Here is a 22,036-nt window from a genome sequence, read left to right as displayed (position 1 = left end):
TGATAAACTTGGATTAGCAAACACAACGTGCCATTGGAACACAGGACTGATGGTTGCTGATAATGGGCCTCTGTACACCTATGTAGATATTCCATAAACAATCAGCCGTTTCCAGCTACAATAGCCATTTACAGTGAGGGAAAAAAGTATTTGATCCCCTGCTGATTTTGTACGTTTGCCCACTGACAAAGATATGACCAGTCTATAATTTTAATAGTAGGTTTATTTGAACAGTGAGAGACAGAATAACAACAAAAAAATCCAGAAAAATGCATGTCAAAAATGTTATAAATTGATTTGCATTTTAATGAAGGAAATAAGTATTTGACCCCTCTGCAAAACATGACTTAGTACTTGGTGGCAAAACCCTTGTTGGCAATCACAGAGGTCAGACGTTTCTTGTAGTTGGCCACCAGGTTTGCACACATCTCAGGAGGGATTTTGTCCCACTCCTCTTTGCAGATCTTCTCCAAGTCATTAAGGTTTCGAGGCTGACGTTTGGCAACTCGAACCTTCAGCTCCCTCCACAGATTTTCTATGGGATTAAGGTCTGGAGACTGGCTAGGCCACTCCAGGACCTTAATGTGCTTCTTCTTGAGCCACTCCTTTGTTGCCTTGGCCGTGTGTTTTGGGTCATTGTCATGCTGGAATACCCTTCCACGACCCATTTTCAATGCCCTGGCTGAGGGAAGGAGGTTCTCACCTAAGATTTGACGGTACATGGCCCCGTCCATCGTCCCTTTGATGCGGTGAAGTTGTCCTGTCCCCTTAGCAGAAAAACACCCCCAAAGCATAATGTTTCCACCTCCATGTTTGACGGTGGGGATGGTGTTCTTGGGGTCATAGGCAGAATTTCTCCTCCTCCAAACACTGCGAGTTGAGTTGATGCCAAAGAGCTCCATTTTGGTCTCATCTGACCATAACACTTTCACCCAGTTCTCCTCTGAATCATTCAGATGTTCATTGGCAAACTTCAGACGGGCCTGTATATGAACTTTCTTGAGCAGGGGGACCTTGCGGGCACTGCAGGATTTCAGTCCTTCACGGCGTAGTGTGTTACCAATTGTTTTCTTGGTGATTATGGTCCCAGCTGCCTTGAGATCATTGACAAGATCCTCCCGTGTAGTTCTGGGCTGATTCCTCACCGCATCTCATGATCATTGCAACTCCACGAGGTGATATCTTGCATGGAGCCCCAGGCCGAGGGAAATTGACAGCGCTTTTGTGTTTCTTCCATTTGCGAATAACTGTTGTCAACTTCTCACCAAGCTGCTTGGCGATGGTCTTGTAGCCCATTCCAGCCTTGTGTAGGTCTACAATCCTGTCCCTGACATCCTTGGAGAGCTCTTTGGTCTTGGCCATGGTGGAGAGTTTGGCATCTGATTGATTGATTGCTTCTGTGGACAGGTGTCTTTTATACAGGTAACAAGCTGAGATTAGGAGCACTCCCTTTAAGAGTGTGCTCCTAATCTCAGGTCGTTACCTGTATAAAAGACACCTGGGAGCCAGAAATCTTTCTGATTGAGGGGGGGTCAAATACTTATTTCCCTCATTAAAATGCAAATCAATTTATAACATTTTTGACATGCGTTTTTCTGGATTTTTGTGTTGTTATTCTGTCTCTCACTGTTCAAATAAACCTACAATTAAAATTATAGACTGATCATTTCTTTGTCAGTGGGCAAACGTACCAAATCAGCAGGGGATCAAATACTTTTTTCCCACACTGTACAACATTAACAATGTCTACACTGTATTTTTGATCGAATTTGATGTTATTTTAATGGACAAAAAAATTGCTTTTCTTTCGAAAACAAGGAAATGTCTAAGTGACCCCAAACTTTTGAACGGTAGTGTAGATGTTTCCACTTCATAATAACAGCACTTACAGTTGACCGGGGCAGCTCTAGCAGGGCAGGAATTTGACGAACTGACATGTTGGAAAGGTGGCATCCTATAACGGCGCCACGTTGAAAGTCACTGAGCTCTTCAGTAAGGCCATTCTACTGCCAATATTTGAATATGGAGATTGCATGGCTGTGTGCTTGATTTTATACACCTGTCAGCAACTGGTGTGGCTGAAACAGCCGAATCTACAAATTTGAAGGGGTGTCCACATACTTTTGTATATATAGTTTATTGTCATCAGGCAAAATTAAATATCAGATGAACAAACGGTCATAGGGATGGGATTTTTTTCATTAACCTCCATTTAATTTAAACTGATCAATTCAAGTTTTAGCATTTCAAGCTAATGAATCAGCAACGTGCGCAGGTCAGCCCATCCTTCATTCGTTATACATAGGTGAGGACCTGGGCTACGCAGCTCAATGTCAAAATGGAATTATGTAGAAGGATGTTTTCACTGTCGGCCTTTTGGTCTCATAAAGAATTCATATGTTCTGTGGAATCAATGAAAGCCACATCCCCTCCATTTCTCTGTGAATAACCTCACGATAACCTGTGCACAATGGCAACACACAAATAAAGACAGTGACTTACACGTTCAATCCAAAAAGCAACAAAAAAGGCATAAAATACAAATCAACCATTATTAGAAAACCTAGAAATACATTGGCCTAGAGAGACTCACAGGTAACTTTGCATTGTAACTCTGTGTCTCTTGTTGTTAATCTCTCTCGGAACCGGACTTCCACACGGTTTCATTGTGTCTGGAATCTAGGTTTCTAGATCATTCCAGCCAGCCAAGGAGGAAGGAATAGTCCCAGTGTTCCCAGTATACACACTAGTACAAACATCCAGAGAAATATCCTGTCAATGACCATGGCCACATACTTCCAGTCCTCCTTTACCTGGTGGAGAAGAAGAAAAGAGAAGAGATGGTCATTTCGAATATCCACACCACACTGCACAAACATTTTACAGGCTGTCAATTTCTGCCCTTGATTGATTTCTTGCGAATGGAAGATTTTTTTCATTACCTTAAATGTCAGTCATTCCCAGCTTGCTTATGAAATATTCAGGGCAACATTGTAAAGCCTTATTTGTTTCAAAGATAAGTATACACTGGCTAGAGCTCCTAGCCGTAAACTTTAGCTACATTGTGCATCCCCATTTCAGAAACCTCTAGCTTTTGCAGAGACCACCAATTTTTGCCTGGGAATTTCCCTGGCCTGTTTATTCAGCAGCTTCTCTTCACAGTAGAAATCATCCTCGATTGTTAATCTAAGCTTGTCTGTGTCACACCTGTTTGCCTATGACTCTCAGCTATCGATATATATTTACCAAGGACTTCAAAGTGATTTGCTGCCTATTGGTTTTCTGCTCGCAATACCACAACCCTGTTGTGCTTCAAAATACAACACAGGAACTTTGTCTCAAGGACACCTGGAAAGGCTTGTATTGTCAAATTTAGGTGAGCGGCCATCCATTAAATATGAAGGAATGGATTTGGCAAGGTAGTGAGAAAAGTCTTAAATGTCATTTTTCAGAATACCGCAGAGCTAAACCTTGATTTTGCCTAATCTTTTCAAATGGATCATGAATACAATATACAGAATATCAGGGGTCTCCAACCTTTTCTAGCATTAGAGCTACTTTTAATAAATGAAACGCGTCGCGAGCTACTCATTTTGTTCTACCTTTCAAATAGGCACATTCTTCTCTTCTCGTCTCCCTTGCAACTCTTTGCTTGTACAAGAGAAAGTTGTGTTTTCTGTCAATATACCTGGTAAAATAATGGTTAATAAAGAACTCTAAGGGGGGCCCTATAAAATCTGTGATTTCCCCCAAAAATGCTGTCTTATATATTCCCAAATGACGTTTTCTCAGTTTAATTTTTTCTGATTTAAATTATTATTATTTTTACTCTCAACATTACAATTGTTCATAGAGAAACAACGACATTGGATGTTCTGACTCCATGTCAATGCTTAAATCACATAAGAATACCATTTTTTTTTTAGGTCTGGAAGAAAACGAACAAATATATTTTCGAGTGTGATTTCCCTTTTAATTGTGCATCAAGCCTGTGAGGAATGTGCCGTCTAATGTGCCGGTCTAGGGGTGGTTCTGTACTGCTGCTGCTCAGTTCATGGCAAAGTTAGCAAATAACAAATAATAGAGACTAATGATGTACTTACTCATAAATACTTCTGCCAGGTAAGTGTACTCTGCAGTTAACATTTAATTGAGAAGGTTTTGGGGAAAGTATTTCTGTCAACCCACAAGACGGTTCTCACAAACGCGCGCACCACACAGACAGACGGGCAATATTGCTAAAAATTGATTGGCAGATATTGTGTTAGGTTTGTCTTTTTAAGCCAATAGTGGCTAACCAGGGGTGAGATAATGTCAATGTTGCGTTGATTTGATAGTAGCTGGGAGCTTGCGGTGTCTGAGACGTGTGAGATTTGTTTATGACACTTTGCAATAGAAAGCGTGAAGATTGCATTTATTTTCAGAATTGTTTGGCGAGCTACTCATAGGTGGGCATCGACCTGTTGGAGACCCCTGCAGTATATCAAGTCATAGGGTAACCTTGCAATAAGATCTTAGAAGGCAATGCTACTTTCAACATTGAGAGAATGTTATACAAACCATTCATGGTTCATATGGAAATTAAGGTGCTCTGACAGAAAAGGTAATGTCAACAAACTCACTGAGAAGTCAGCGTCCTCTGCCCTGAGGTGGTCAGCAATGTACTGCACGCCCTCTATGGCCCTTCTCATCGACGGGGATATTGTGGGGACCATGGTTTCCCGGATCACTAGACCCATGGTGGGCTCTGTGGAGGAGGCTCTAGCTAGTTGGTCTAGCAGGACCTGTCTCTTTAGCCTTCCTTCACCTACAGCCCCTCGGCCCTTGCCACCACCAGCAACCCCACCCCCTTCTTCGTGCAGGCAGCAGTATTGGAAGCTGTGGGAGCGGCAGCAGTGCCCGGCCCTCTGGGGGGGCTCCCGGTTAGGCTCCCTCTGGTCAAACACGTTTTCTACACTGTGGCTCCGCCCGTGTGGGGAGAGTATTCGCTGCTCGTCCCGGGGCAGAGAGTGGACTGGACCCAGGGGACCCAGCAGCAGAGACGGGGGGGAGGAGGAGGACGGGGTGGAGGAGTGGGTTGAGCAGGACAAAGGGGAGGCGGTGTTCCCGAGCTTGCCAGGCTCCTCCAAGAGGATGGAGTACTGGCTGGAAGGAGAGCGGCAGAAGGGCTGGGGAGCCTTGAGGGGGTGCTCCTCCAAGGGCAGGCCCTGGGGAGGAGAGGGGGAGGGCGAAGGGGAAAGGGCCAGGATGTTGGAGCTGTCAGAGTGGGTGGCAGGCAGTGTGTGTCCTAGCTGTCCTAGCCCCGTCTCCACCCCGGCCCAGAAAGACTGCGACTGACCGGCTGCTGTCGAGGAGCTGGTCTGGTGCATCATCTCAATCAGCTTCCGGCAGTTCTGCTTGGCGGTGGCCGGTGGCCGCTTCATGAAAAGCACACGAGGCACCAGGTCCAGGAAGACCCGCCGCACCCATTGAGGCATGCCGTGGGTGCGCGGCGAGCGATGGTGCACATTGAGCACAAAGACGGTGATGATGATTGAGAGGGTGACGAAGATCATTGTGAAGAGGAGGTACTCGCCGATGAGCGGGATGACCAACGAGGTGGACGGGATGATCTCAGTAATGAGCAAGAGGAAGACGGTGAGAGACAGCAACACAGAGATACACAGGGTGATCTTCTCGCCACACTGGGAGGGCAGATAGAACACCAAGACAGTCAGACAGGAGATCAACAAACATGGTATAATCAGGTTGATGGTGTAGAAAAGCGGCAGCCTGCGGATGATGAAGTAATAGGTGATGTCGGGGTAGATCTCTGTGCAGCACTCGTACTTCTTGGTGTTGTACTTGCCCACGGCGTTGATGATCACCCACTCGCCGCTCTCCCAGTAGTCCATCTGGTCCACGTCACTGGCTATACTGATCAAGTCGATCTTGGCACGGTCGTAAGTCCACGAGCCAAACTTCATCTTGCAGTTCTGCTGGTCGAAGGGGAAGAAGGTGACGTCGATGCTGCAAGAGGACTTGTAGATGGCCGGCGGCATCCACTTGATGCGCCCGTCGTAGAACAGGTGGGCCTTGGTCAGGTGGGTCACCGCGAAGTCACCATCAGCGCTACAGAGGAAATACATTAGTGAAGTAGCAACCCCTTAAATGTGTTATTCATGCAATATCATAATTGGAAATATGGCAATTACTTTAAGGATTTAGTCTACAAATACTATATGGTCGATTTACATGTTTTTACTTTGTATGCATTTCTTAAGTCAGCATTGGTCCCCAGATTTATAGTAGCACTAAATAATTTGTGAAGAATTTAACAGATCCTAACCCAGTGTTATTCTTGAACAATTTTACACAATACAACACTGTATTATCACTGACTGCATGTTCAGTGACAATAAGGAACACATCATCAAACACAATTTTTGAGGAACAACTGCCATTTAACTACAAATGCATGTACTCATGTACTGAGTTTGCAATATTCCCCAATGCATTTTGCCTGCCTGCTACCAACAGTAAATTTAATTTGTATGTACTACTGCGCTTTGAACTCATGCTTCCATGTTTGCTTGGATTATTTCAACATTAGACCACACATGTTCATTTGTTCATTTCATGAAACTAGAAGTCTGGAGGCAATGGACTGCAAAAGGTAATGATGTTTCTTTGTGATACCCAATCATTCACAAATATTTGTGTGGTTTACCTAGCCACAAGCCCAGTTATGGAAACCCAGCTGCAGGTTAGAAATCCAGTCTAGCTATCCTTTTCAGTTTACTGTCCTTTTATAGGATGTAAAATGGGTCCACCAGTGGGTATCAGTCAAAGTGATGCATGTCTTCGACCTCCCAAAGCACATCCAATTACATTTTGTCCCCTAATTCCCCTCCTAATGTATTGCATTGTTTATGACCAGGCCCATTTTGACTGACCTCTCTCAGATCTATTTTAGCCAAATTAAGTAATGACATTGGCCATAGGACGAAAGACTTTGGCTCGATGCTTGCACATATTTCCAGCTGTTCTTAAAGTCATCCCATTTGTTGTGAAGGGATTTCCCCAACCGCAACCGCTACACATCAAAACAGCAGTCAATTTAAGACAAAAGACATAAGCCGGTTCTCGTTTTCCTTTTTCGTTCAGTCCACGCATTCAGTTTCACTCTATAACGGTGACGAACATGCAAATGTTATTTCAGCAACAGCTATTTGATGAGTTAACGATGTGAAGGGGAGATTGCTGGGTATTGTGAGGGATCGGATCAGTCTACTCTGGAGAACAATTGAGGGGGCAAAAGCGAGGGGCTGAGGGCATAACTGCTAAATTCACCCCATATGTTTAGTATTGGAATGACCCTTGAGATGGGGTAGCTGACTCATGCAGGTCCCAATGAGGATTCTCCAGAAAATCGGAATATGCATCAATCAGTATTCAAATCTTTCATAACGAGTTGCTGTCCAGCTGTCAAACTATTACACCGTTAGTTTCGATACACCCTAGGCAGCTTGTTTGAAGTGAAGGATTGCCTAAAAACAAGTACTTTACTTGTTATAAAGCACAATATCAGGCCTCCAGATGATTTCCGATGGGATGCGGATGGAGGTGACGTTCTCGTACTCCTCTGGCTTCCAGCGGAGCTTATAATCATTCCACTCCTGTGGGGAATAGAGATGCAATGTTCTATTCATGCAGGCAGGTTACATTACAAATAATATATGTCGAAGGTAAATGTGCAATACTAGCATGTCAATTGCCCTTGCCGTGACCACACTCTCCGAGGGTGTCTCAGGGGGAGTTGGGATATGCAAAAAATACATTTCCATTTCACACATGCGTATTAATACACACTTATATAAGCACCCACCTAATTATTATTATTATTGAATTATAGTTCATAGAGATACATTATATTCTATTATATTAGTGTTCCATTTAATTATATGGTCCAGTTAATGTACAATGGAGCTCTGCCTTTGATTTGAACGTACTTGTTTTACCCAGACGTTGGTCGTCATCATCTGGTTCTTCTCGTCCTGTTTACACAAAAAGAAGGATGGAGTTGAAGGTTAAGAAAGGGTGTACTGTAAAACATATATATATAATATAAAAATATATATACACTACCAGTCAAAAGTTTGGACACACCTACTCATTCAAGGGTTTTTCTTTATTTTTACTATTTTCTACATTATAGAATAATAGTGAAGAAATCAAAACTATGAAATAACACATATGGAATCATGTAGTAACCAAAAAAGTGTTAAACAAATCAAAATATATTTTATATTTGAGATTCTTCAAATAGCCACCTTTTGCCTTGATGACAGCTTTGCACACTCTTGGCATTCTCTCAACCAGCTTCATGAGGTACTCTGTGTGTGTGTGGCACCAGAGGGGATGGCTGCCGTTTTATGGACTCTTAACCAACCGTGCTATTTTGTTTGTTTTTTCGCATTGTTTGTAACTTATTTTGTACATAATGTTCCTGCTACCGTCTCTTATGACCGAAAAGAGCTTCTGGGCATCAGAACAGCGATTACTCACCTTGAACTGGACAAATACTTTTTCTTTAATGAGTCGGACGAGAGGGATTTGCTCCAGACACCCGACAGGGCCCTCATCCCCGTCATTCGCATTAGAGAGAAAAGGAGATATCGCGGAAGGAGATCGGGGTGCCTGGTAAGGAGCCGGTGACGAGTGGGTAATCTGCCTTTGCCATCGATACTATTGGCCAACGTACAATCACTTGATAATAAAGTGGACAAACTACAAGCACGTATATCCTACCAACGGGACATTAAAAACTGTAATATCTTATGTTTCACAGAGTCGTGGCTGAACGATGACATGAATAACATTCAGCTGGCGGGTTATACACTGTATCGGCAGGACAGAACAGCAGCCTCTGGTAAGACAAGGGGTGGCGGTCTATGTATATTTGTAAACAAGAGCTGGTGCACGATATCTAAGGAAGTCTCTAGGTTTTGCTCGCCTGTGGTAGAGTATCTCATGATAAGCTGTAGACCACACTATCTACCAAGATAGTTTTCATCTATGTTATTCGTAGCTGTCTATTTACCACCACAAACCGATGCTGGCACTAAGACCGTACTCAATGAACTGTATACGGCCATAAGTAAACAGGAAAACACTCATCCAGAGGTGGCGCTCCTAGTGGCCGGGGACTTTAATGCAGGGAAACTTAAATCCGTTTCACCTCATTTCTACCAGCATGTTAAATGTGCAACCAGAGGGAAAAAACTCTAGACCACCTTTACTCCACACACAAAGACACGTACAAAGCTCTCCCTCACCCTCCATTTGGCAAATCTGACCATCATTCTATCCTCCTGATTCCTGCTTACAAGCAAAAACTAAAGCAGGAAGCACCAGTGACTCGGTCAATAAAAAAGTGGTCAGATGAAGCAGATGCTATGCTACAGGACTGTTTTGCTAGCACAGACTGGAATATGTTCCGGGATTCTTCCGATGGCATTGAGGAGTACACCACATCAGTCACTGGCTTCATCAATAAGTGCATCGATAACGTCATCCCCACGGTGACTGTATGTACATACCCCAACCAGAAGCCATGGATTACAGGCAACATCCGCACTGAGCTAAAGGGTAGAGCTGCCGCTTTCATGGAGCGGGACTCTAACCCGGAAGCTTTTAAGAAATCCCGCTATGCCCTCCGACGAACCATCAAACAGGAAAAGCGTCTATACAGGACTAAGATCGAATCATACTACACCGGTTCCGACGCTCGTCGGATGTGGCAGGGCTTGCAAACTATTACAGACTACAAAGGGAAGTACAACCGCAAGCTGCCCAGTGACACAAGCCTACCAGACAAGCTAAATTACTTCTATGCTCACTTCGTGGCAAGTAACACTGAAACATACATGAGAGCATCAGCTGTTCCGGACGACTGTGTGATCACGCTCTCCGTAGCCGATGTGAGTAAGACCTTTAAACAGGTCAACATTCTCAAGGCCGCAAGGCCAAACGGATTACCAGGATGTGTACTCCGAGCATGCGCTGACCAACTGGCAAGTGTCTTCACTGTCATTTTCAACCTCTCCCTGTCTGTAATACCAACGTGTTTCAAGCAGACCACCATAGTCCCTGTGCCCAAGAACACAAAGGTAACCTGCCTAAATGACTACCGACCTGTAGCACTGACGTCTGTAGCCATGAAGTGCTTTGAAAGGCTGGTCATAGCTCACATCAACACCATTATCCCAGAAACCCTAGACCCACTCCAATTTGCATACCGCCCCAACAGATCCACAGATTATGCAATCTCTATTGTGCTCCACACTGTCCTTTCACACCTGAACAAAAGGAACACCTATGTGAGAATGATTTTCATTGACTACAGATCAGTGCCCTCAAAGCTCATCACTAAGCTAAGGACCCTGGGACTAAACACCTCCCTCTGCAACTGGATCCTGGACTTCCAGACGGGCTGCCCCCAGGTGGTAAGGGTAGGTAACAACAAAATCCGCCACGCTGACCCTCAACACGGGGGCCCCTCAGGGGTGCGTGCTCAGTCCCCTCCTGTACTCCCTGTTCACTCATGACTGCATGGCCAGGCACGACTCCAACACCATCATTAAGTTTGCCGATGACACAACAATGGTAGGAGGTCAGAGACCTGGCCGTGTGGTCTAAGGCACTGCATCGCAGTGCTAACTGTGCCACTAGAGATCCTGGTTCGAATCCAGGCTCTGTCGCAGCCGGCCGCGACCGGGAGACTCATGGGCGGCGCACAATTGGCCCAGCGTCGTCCAGGGTAGGGGAGGGAATGGCCGGCAGGGATGTAGCTCAGTTGATAGAGCATGGCGTTTGCAACGCCAGGGTTGTGGGTTTGATTCCCACGGGGGGCCAGTATAAAAAAATTAAAATATGTATTCACTAACTGTAAGTTGCTCTGGATAAGAGCGTCTGCTAAATGACTAAAACATGTTTTTAAAAAATGGTGCCAGGACAACAATCTCTCCCTCAACGTGATCAAGACAAAGAAGATGATTGTGGACTACAGGAAAAAGAAGAGGACCGAGCACGCCTCCATTCTCATCGACGGGGCTGTAGTGGAGGGTAGTGCATACGGCCCAGTACATCACAGGGGCCAAGCTTCCTGCAATCCAGGACATCTATACCAGGCGGTGTCAGAGGAAGGCCCTAAAAATTGTCAAAGACTCCAGCCACCCTAGTCATAGACTGTTCTCTCTGCTACAACACAGCAAGCGGTACCGGAGTGCCAAGTCTAGGTCCAAGAGGCTTCTAAACAGCTTCTACCCCCAAGCCATAAAACTCCTGAACATCTAATAAAATGGCTACCCAGAATATTTGCCCCCCCCCCCCCCCCCCCCCCCTTTTTACGCTGCTGCTACTCTTTGTTTATTATCTACATACATGTACATATTACCTCAATTACCTCGACTAACCGGTGCTCCCGCAGATTGACTCGGTACCGGTACCCCCTGTATATAGCCTCGCTATTGTTATTTTACTGTTGCTCTTTAATTTTTAGTTACTTTTATTCCTTATAATTTTTTTATTTAATGTTTTTTTGGTATTTTTTTGGTATTCTTTCTTAAAACTGCATTGTTGGTTAAGGGCTTGTAAGTAAGCATTTCACCTGTTGTATTCGGCGCATGTGACAAAGAACATTTGATTTGATTTGATTTAGTCACCTGGAATGCATTTCAATTAACAGGTGTGCCTTCTTAAAAGTTAATTTGTGGAATTTCTTTCGTTCTTAATGCGTTTGAGCCAATCAGTTGTGTTGTGACAAGGTAGGGGGGTATACAGAAGATAGCCCTATTTGGTAAAAGACCAAGTCCATATTATGGCAAGAACAGCTCAAATAAGCAAAGAGAAATGACAGTCCATCATTACTTTAAGACATGAAGGTTGGTCAATACGGATCATTTCAATAACTTTGAAAGTTTCTTCAAGTGCAGTCGCAAAAACCATCAAGCGCTATGATGAAACTGGCTCTCATGAGGACCGCCACAGGAATGGAAGACCCAGAGTTACCTCTGCTGCAGAGGATAAGTTCATTAGAGTTACCAGCCTCAGAAATTGCAGCCCAAATAAATGCTTCACAGAGTTCAAGTAACAGACACATGTAATCATCAACTGTTCAGAGGAGACTGTGTGAATCAGGCCTTCATGGTCGAATTGCTGCAAAGAAACCACTACTAAAGGACAACAATAAAAAGAAGAGACTTGCTTGGGCCAAGAAACACGAGCAATGGACATTAGACCTTTGGACATTTGTCCTTTGGTCTGGAGTCCAAATTGGAGATTTTTGGTTCCAACCGCCGTGTCTTTGTGAGATGCGGTGTGGTTGAACGGATGATCTCTGCATGTGTATTTCCCACCGTAAAGCATGGAGGAGGAGGTGTTATGGTGTGGGGGTGTTTTGCTGGTGACACTGTCTGTGATTTATTTAGAATTCACACTTAACCAGCATAGCTACCACAGCATTCTGCAGCGATACGCCATCCCATCTGGTTTGGGTTTAGTGGGACTATCATTTGTTTTTCAACAGGACAATGACCTAACACACCTCCAGGCTGTGTAAGGGCTATTTTACCAAGAAGGAGAGTGATGGAGTACTGCATCAGATGACCTGGCCTCCACAATCCCCCGACCTCAACCAAATTGAGATGGTTTGGGATGAGTCGGACCGCAGAGTGAAGGCAAAGCAGCCAACAAGTGCTCAGCATATGTGGGAACTTCTTCAAGACGTTTGGAAAAGTGTTCCAGGTGAAGCTGGTTGAGAGAATGCCAAGACTGTGCAAAGCTGTCATCAAGGCAAAAGATGGCTACTTTGAAGAATCTAAAATATAAAATATATTTTGATTTTTGTAACACTTTTTTGATTACTTCATGATTCCATATGTGTTATTTCATAGTTTTGATGTCTTCACTACTATTCTACAAGGTAGACATTTTAAAAAAATAAAGAAAAACCCTTGAATGAATCGGTGTGTCCAAACTTTTGACTGGTACTGTGTATATACAATTCTTTCTTCCAAAAACATCTTCCTACTCTATAGAGACATAAGGTCACACAAATATTCATGGAGATTGTGCTGTTTTGCCTCAAATTAACATATTAATGCTAACTTTGGGGCGGGAGGTAGCCTAGCGGTTAGAGCGTTGGGACAGTAACTGAAAGGCCGTTTGGCCCTTGAGCAAGGCAGTTAGTCCCCAAAACAACTGCTCCCTGGGCGCCTATGATGTGGACCTTGATTAAGGCAGGCCCCCCGCACCTCTCTTTGTGTTAAAGCTGCAATATGTAATTCATTGGGCGTCCCGACCAAATTCACATAGAAATCTGAGTTGTAGATCTGTTATTCTCATTGAAAGCAAGTCTAAGAAGCGGTAGATCTGTTCTATGTGCACTATTTCTATTCTTACCGTTCTTAAGTTTCATTTTTGTGTCTTTTACTTTCGGTTTTGTACACCGCTTCAAGTAAGCTGAAAATACAATATTGTGGGATATTGAGAAGATATTTCACAGCGGTTTAGATGGTACAATGATCAACTGAAATTAGGCAAACTAGTAGAATTTGAGCAACCAGGAAATGACGGAGCGATTTCTGCATATTGAACCTTTAAATGCGGAAGACACATTTCGGTTGAATGCATTCAGTTGTGCAACTGACAAGGTATCCCCTTTCCCTCCTTTCAAAATCCTTATCAAGATGTTCCAAGATGAACATTTTATGCATAGAGGTGAAGAATGTATGATAATACAGCCCTGTAAAGCATTTTGAAAACCCAAACAATATGCTACCCACAAGTGATAACTTCATCGAAGCCCATGCATGTTGCTCGTTGAATTTCTAATGAGCAGCTTTTTGGTCCCTAAACGCCTATGTCCTATTTGTCCCAAGAAAGCCATATGCTTTATGAGTAAGTTATAAAAGAAACATATATAAACATTAGACAAATGTGTGAATACAACACAATGTAACATGCATGTTGGGAAAACAAATCAGGCTGTGTTCTCTGCTCACAAGTCCCACACATAGTCTCCAGAGCTGAGCTGTCACTTCTTCTCACCGATATCTTTTTCCCAATCCACTGTCCCCATAAACCACCCTGCTGCCTGAGAGGACTGAAACAGGACTATGAGGACACCCTTGGGTAATCTCTGGCTGGTAATTCTAGCCAGAAATTACTCTTTTAGAGGCAGCAAAGCAGGCGAGTGGAGAGAATAAGCCTTTTAATTGTGTGTCAACATTGTGAGGACCGTCCCCTTAGGAAACACGGTACACAAGTTTAATCTAAAGCTTTGAATTAATGAGTTAAAAGGCTGTGAAGACCAATGATTGTATTTGCCTTTTAAAATCCAACAGGTTTATAACATTCTCTAGAGTCATTAACTTTCTCATAGTTTCTTAGGGGGGGGGGTCTTGCCCCTGAGACATGGCAATAGACTCATATGGTTTCACAACCAGTCTTCAACCATGTCTCAGCCAAGTCTAGCCTGGGTCCTGTCAATAAGACTAAAAAGAGATGAAGTCATGTTGAATTTTTTTTTCTTGCACTACAGTGTGGCCAAACACAGTGAATCCTAACTTCCACCTAAGTCACAAGTCTCCTTGACTGAAGTTTAAGTTAAAGACTTTGCCCCAGTGCATCTATCAACCACAACTAAATATGTGAAGAAATATCGGAGTTGTTTGAGTTTGCTAACCACGTCGATGAGCTGGGCGATGGAGAGGCCAAAGTGAACAAGCACCACGTCGGAGGTGTTGGCCACGGGCCGGGACAGCTTGTTGTAGTGGGCAAACAGGTTCTTGAGAAGCCTCTCCTCAGCGGCATGGGCAGCATGGAAAGCATGGACCCGGGGTCCACCAAGAGGATACACTGGGAGGAGGGAGAAAGACAATAGTCAGGGTGTCCAGTTCCACACACCGCCTCAGAGAACAACAAGCTACTGCATTTTGGTACAGTATCAAATGAAAGTGTTTGAAAATAGATCTTAGGCCACTGCTTACTTGGGCTACATACAGTGGACAAGTGAATGTTTAGGCTGACCCTCTGTGAAATACTTTATCATTAACTCATTAACCTGCTGTCGTCAGTTTTCTATTGGTATTTTTTGTTTCAGGGTATTAATATTATGTAATGAAAAACATATACCCATGTGCAATCAGGAAGTAAATTGTTGTCTTTTCATACAAGTCAGACAACAATCATCTAGTATCTCACTCCTGATGCTATTTTGCTACTTTGATTTGACGCTACCATCATTAACTCCTTCTGGAGAGCTCATTCCCATGTTTATTCTCCTTTTTAGATTCTTGGATTCTTTGAACCTTTACACATACTTTTGCACTGGACCTTTAACTCCCCTACATTTAAACTCAGTGTACAATCCTGTGTGTCATCTAAAAATAGAGATCTATTAGAGGTAGAAATTGAGAGGTCACACATATACAACATTGCGTACGAACTGTAGACCCCACCCCTCCCCCCACCAAAAGCACATATCTTATAATGAGTTTCTCTCAAACAGACAGCCATCGTAAAAGCGTCTCTTTGCATTTGGATAGGAGGTGTAATCTGAAAGAGGGTGACCTCTGCTGAGTGTTGGCATATGGTAACATAAGACAGTATCAGAGAAAGAGAGGGAAGCAAAAGAGGATAAAAAAAGAAGGATGGCTGAAGCCCAGTTGGAGGACGTTGTGTCTCTCACGCATATACATGCTGATGGTGCGATCAGACGAAACGCCTCTCATCCCTTGCTTTCTCTCTCTCTCCTCTCTTTCTTTCTTCCCCTCTCTCTCTCTCATCTCTCTCGCCATTCCTCTCATCTCAGTCGCTCTCTCTCACAATCTCTTCCTCGCTCTCTTCCCCACCCTCTCACTTTCTCCTCCTCTCTCTCTCTCCCTCCCCCTCTCTCTCCCTCCCTTTCGGCTCAGATGAGTGAACTCAATTACATCCCTCCTTTTTAGAAATGGCTCACATAGCAGGGAGGATGACCTAACGATGTCTGAGAACAATTAGGAGAGGAGAGAGAGCAAAGTTTGGGGGATGTTTAAGCCCAGTCTTTTATTTATTCATTATTTCTCTTGACCTGCCATTGCACGTGTATTGAGTACTGTACATACACAGCCATATGTTGTTAATTGCCAAATCAAACAGACTTCTGCAAAGATACCTAAGTATGAACATTAACAATGGTGAGTCGGTGACACCGTGTATCTTAGTATGCTGCCCTTACACTCAAGTCCTCGTCTCCACTCAATCAAAGCTGATGGGCTGTCCTTCAGTTGCCTGAAATCTGGCATCCTCTTCTATTTTTAAAGGCTCAGGATCAATAATGTATTAAATGGATATACTTATTTTCTCTTCTGTCCGTTTACACCTGGGTCTGTTTGACATGTCCAGACACCTGACAACCTTGAGACGCGTCAGGGAAACCTTTCGTTCCAATAACTGCTGGGAGGGACAGGTATGTTTGTCCCTATCGTTGGATTTTGACTTACAAGCTTTGTCGGAGACAAGACAAGAGATATGCATCCTGCATGGCTTCTCAATAGATACAAGTTTATTTTCAACACTGGATCAGCAGATATTTCTGACCAGAGTTCTGTGGACTTCAAAGCAGTGATTCTTATAGGTTTTTAACACTGATGGTAGGTGTCTATATCGGTCTTATTTTGGATCTTGATAGACTGTTCTTTACAGTGGTCTCTATCCACATATACAAAAGTACGTGGACACCCCTTCAAATTAGTGGAGTCAGCTATTTCAGCCACACCCAAAGGCAACATTCAAGCAATAAGGCCCTAAGAACAGCCCTAAGCCATGGTATATTGGTCATATATCACAAACCCCTGAGGTGCCTTATTGCTTTTATAAACTGGTTACCAACGTAATTAGAGCAGTAAAAATACATGTTTTGTCAAACCCGTGGTATACCACGGCTGTCAGCCAATCAGCATTCAGGGCTTGAACCACCCAGTTTATAATTGGTCTTAAACTATTATCATCATCCACACTGTTTCATTGTGAATGAAATCTGTTTACTGTAAAACATATTTTATTTTTTTACTGACACAACTACATGAAAAACTACTGTATATCTAAATGTGACTGTTAAAGACTGGTATGGGTCTCTCCTCTAAAATACATTTGTGCTGTCCAGTGACATATATAAAATAAGTGGTTTCTTTTGGCTTATGTTAATATTAAATGGACCTAAATCTGTTCTCTTATGATGAAAATGTTTTCATTAGACAAAAGTGTATGCACAGCACAGGAGGCTGCTGCGGGGAGGATGGCTCATAATAATGGCTGGAACGGCGCTAATGGAATGGTATCAAACACATGGAAACCAGCCATTACCACAAGCCCGTCCTCCCCAATTAAGGTGACACCATCCTCCTGTGATGCATATTCCAACTCTCTCACAACTAAATCCAAACAACAAGCACAACAGAGAATCCTTCTCTCAAAAGCAGGCTTCAAATCAACCTGATCCACAATGAAAATGTGTCATTGAAAATCATTGTGATAAACAATTGATATTGTGTGGAGTTGATATATTTGAGAATATTTGATATTACATTTGTTATTGATTACATTACAAACATATGCATCTGTAACATAAAATTTATGTTTTATCATTACATAATCTAAACAATGTATAATATATAGGAAACTGTAAAGTCAAGTCTAACAAGCATGTCAATGATCAGCCTATAAACTGAAACTCAGAGACAACATCAATTAAAGAAGGTAGAATTTCACAAGACTTTACCTTGAGAAGGATGCACGAAGAAAAGTAAGCTCAACACGCATAAGCACCTGGAAAGATCCATAGTGCATACTCCAATGGGCAGTTTCCAGTAGTCAACTCTCACCTACATTTGCTGCGCTTCAGTCTTGTCAAAGGGTGTCAAATCTCCTTTCACCAACTTGTCCAATGTCCTACCAGCTGGATGTGGGATGGCTTGTCCAACCCGTCAAGTCGCCAACAAAACAGAAAGGTAGTAGATAGATGGTTAAGATCTCCTACAGTCTTTGGTTGGAGACTGAGTAGAGCTCATTACAGTCTTGGAGTCTTTGTGAAGGACATACTGCTTCTCCATCTGCATGTTTCTCCTCTTGGTGACCAGCTGGCTAGTATACATGAACATGAATGACCACAAGCCCTCCTGTTCTGTCCCTTAACTCACCATCTCAAAGTCTCTCCTCATTCCCATGGAATCCTCAAGCCAAGTGTGGCTCCCCACTCTCTCTTTCACTACCTCTCTCTCTATCCTCCTCCTCCCCGCTGCCTCTAATATCCCTCTCTGCTCACACTCTCTCTCTCTCTCTGCTCACACTCTCTCTCTCTATCTGCTCACACTCTCTCTTAGTTGATTTTGGTATTTTAACCTGCGTGTCATGATCGCATCTGGTGGGGATAGACAAAATAAACATGCGGACGATGGTTCATGCACTCGTGTGGCCGGTGTATTCAGCATGTTACCCTTGAGTTCTAACGTCCAAATTTGTCCACAGTCCATCCGTTTGTTTTCACCTCCAGAAATACTATATCCTCTTTAACCTCTCTTACCTTTCACCTTCCTCCCCCTTTCCTTCATCCCTCTTTCTCACCTGACAGGGTCCCCCCCAGTCTTAGCTGTCTCTATGCAGCATCTCAACTGCCCCCTCAGACAGATAAAGCCAAATATATTTTTGACCAAATGCTCCCCTATCACTCCATTCTACACATTCCATATGCTGGCATACTGTAGTTTCAGCTCATTGCCAAGGATGGGCATATATAGAGGATTTTCATAGTCAAGAGGTGAGCATGAACCATACAGCTTTTCACTTTTTTATGTACTCACCTGGCATTGCAAGGATGATTAAAAAAACTTGGTATTGACATTGAATAGCTGAGAACGGTGCTCAGACAGAAACATTTTGTTTTAAAAGGAACTTCAATCAAGCGTTATCCGTTTACCTTACAAGGTCTGCTTAAGCAAAAACCCTGCATTGAAAACTATTGAAAAATGTCGTTAGGAAATAAGAGTGGCATGAGGACTAAGAAGAGGCATTTACTTGTCGGATACTGAGTTCCTTTTCAATGCCCACAGAGAGAAGCCTCCACAATATATGTATTGATTTTTCAAATCAAAGACACTCTCTCCAACCAGCGATGACTAACACGGACTTGACAGATGAATAGATAGATTTCTCTCGTTCTTTCTCTACACAGCAAACACGGGGCAGATGTGTGGGGTGAGTGTTCTGTCCATTCTGTTCATCTGTGTTGGTGAGAGAAAATACTTGATCAGTGACTGTTTGCTCAGACTCGATAATGAATAATAATAATATGCCATTTAGCAGACGCTTTTATCCAAAGCGACTTACAGTCATGCGTGCATTCATTTTTCGTGTATGGGTGGTCCCGGGGATCGAACCCACTACCTTGGCGTTACAAGCGCCGTGCTCTACCAGCTGAGCTACAGCGGATTAATTCAGGACAAATTTTGAGGGAAGGACACAAAGACCAATTAAGGTTGGGTGTTGTTGACAAACAAACACCTTCACTGATGAGGCAGGCCATCTGTGTGTTTTAGCCTGCTGTTTTTTAACCTTTATTTAACTAGGCAAGTCAGTTAAGAACAAATTCTTATTTACAATGACGGCCTACACCGGCCAAACCCCGGGCAATTGTGCACCGCCCTATGGGACTCCCAATCACGGCCGGTTGTGATACAGCCTGGAATCGAACCAGGGGGTCTATAGTGACGCCTCAAGCACTGAGATGCAGTGCCTTAGACCACTGCGCCACTCGGGAGCCCTGGAAGGTGGGAGGTGGAGAAAAGGAAAACAAAGAAGAAGCTGTTTCATTAAGCCTGGTAAGGAGAGAAATGAGGGGTGTGATTCACTTTTGGCACTGGCCTCCTTAATAACTCAGCGAAGGAAGTGGCGAGGTGGTGTGACATTCCTTCGTCAGGCCGCCACGAGACGACGGGGCCCACTGTCGCGTTCTCGCCTTGGTGGTAAGGGGGGGGTTCACAACAGGTAACAACAACGTGCTAGTTATTTTACTGTTGTGATGTCTGACCCATAGAAATAGAACGCTCTGAGCTACAGTATGAGCATGGCTATAGCGAGGGACAAGGTAGGATATTCCAGATTCCTCCATTGTAGAGTATCCACAGTAGAACAGCACCATCTATTCCAGAGCAGCTTTGAAACACCCACCAGACTAACAACCTTACTGAAAACAGTGGTAGATCAGGTGTATCCAAAGAGAAAGACAATGATGATGAGGAAGAGGGCTATATATTTCATGTTAATCAAACAACTGTCAGTAGTCACAAGCGGAACCCTCGCTACCAAAATAGTTCCATTATTGATGGGCCCCAAAACCACTGAAGCATCCCAAGGTATAGATCAGAACACACAGCGCTCCCTTGATATGAGTGTGTGTGTGTGTGTGTGTGTGTGTGTGTGTAGCCACGTAGTTGCACTCAGAGAGCTATGTTTTGCCTGAGCGCATCATAGACCATCCGTGTTCTTCACACACTTGACTTTACCACTTCACACACACAGGTAAAACATAAAACACATGTTCACACCACGCATGTATAAACACAGGAGATAAGACCAGCAGTCAATCAAAGATCTGCTTTGATTCCTGGGAAGTGGATTCTCCTTTAAAGGATAATTAGTTTTCTTACTTTAGACTAGAATATGCATAGGTATTCAGGTATAATTAGATTACACTCTATCCCTTTAAGCTAAGAACAACATGATGTCATTGGTTCTGCAACCGTATATCACATTTCCAACAATATTAGTTAGCTAAACCATGGTAACACTAAGTTGAACTAGCTCCCTCAGGCTACCGAGGTTGAAGCCAATTTGAAACTCTTCGGCAAAGGGAAATATTGACATGCTTCGATGCCAACCCCAAACACACCTGTACCAGCCCAAGGGGTGATCGAAGACGGGCGGTGAAAAGGTGCCAGGACAGGGCATCTGCATGGTGTGTGCGATCTGTTGACTACACAGAATAACAAATGTCAATGACTGAACCAGGAAACTGAAAACTGTCTGTATATGTTGATATCAGGGTGGCAGGTAGCTTAGTGGTTAAGAGCGTTGTGCCAGTAACCGAAAGGTCGCTGGTTCTAATCCCTGAGCCGACTAGGTGAAAAATCTGTCGATGTGCCCTTGAGCAAGGCACTTAACCCTAATTGCTCCTGTAAGTCGCTCTGGATAAAAACGTCTGCAAAAATGTAATATCAAAAGAAATGCATGTAAATTCGATTATTTTCATGGAGTGGAGTGATGAGAATTCATAAATTGTCTGTGCACCAGAGATGCCATTTTGTAAATCACTAGACAACAATTGAGATCACATTGAGACATTGACTAAGGTAGTTGGAAGACAAGATGCTATAGGCCTACTGCCCATCCAATAAGTTTCATTGACAACTTATTACAACTAATATGCGAGATCAATATCACTCTGATGACATAGGATATCAATATGAAGAGATGTAATTGAATTAAATTATGCAATGTCCACAAAATACATAATAGTTTCACAACACTGTATATAATATTGAATATCTTGAATCTTGAATGTAATATATCTTGAAATATATTTGTGTACTTTACAAGGTACAATGCCTTCAGAAGGTATTCACACCCCTTGACATTTTCCACATTTTGTTGGGTTACAGCCTGAACTTAAAATGGATTACATTGGGGGGTAAATAGTCACTGGCCTGCACACAATACCCCATAATGTCAAAGTGGAATTATGTTTATTTTTTACCAAAAAAAATACATTTTTAAGCTGAAGTATTCAACCCCTTTGTTATGGCAAGCCTAAATAAGTGCAGGAGTAAAAATGTGCTTAACAAGTCACAATAAGTTGCATGGACTCACTTTGTTTGCAATAATAGTATTTAACATGGTTTTTGAATGACTACCTCATCTCTGTACCCCACACATACAATTATCTGTAAGGTCCATGTCA

At 43.3% G+C, this 22,036-nt stretch overlaps 1 protein-coding gene across 1 annotated transcript; it reads right to left on the bottom strand.

Moving 5' to 3' along the window:
• Positions 1–2,687: 2,687 nt before the first annotated feature.
• chrna4b (cholinergic receptor, nicotinic, alpha 4b) lies at positions 2,688–14,854 on the bottom strand (the record flags this gene model as incomplete). The annotated part of the gene is made up of 5 exons (XM_084184361.1): positions 14,729–14,854; positions 7,992–8,036; positions 7,549–7,658; positions 4,623–6,111; positions 2,688–2,813 (listed from the first exon to the last, which is right to left on the bottom strand). Exons 2-5 carry the CDS (start codon positions 8,019–8,021, stop codon positions 2,688–2,690), a joined length of 1,755 nt encoding a protein of 584 aa, XP_084040487.1. The 5' UTR covers positions 8,022–8,036; positions 14,729–14,854.
• Between the last annotated feature and the right edge of the window lie 7,182 nt (positions 14,855–22,036).

Source organism: Coregonus lavaretus (genome assembly GCF_964263955.1).
Source record: "Coregonus lavaretus genome assembly, chromosome: 20".
Classification (NCBI taxonomy): domain Eukaryota; kingdom Metazoa; phylum Chordata; class Actinopteri; order Salmoniformes; family Salmonidae; genus Coregonus; species Coregonus lavaretus.
The sequence above is the reverse complement of the archived record's forward strand: the minus strand, read 5'-3'. Positions and strand labels throughout refer to the sequence as shown.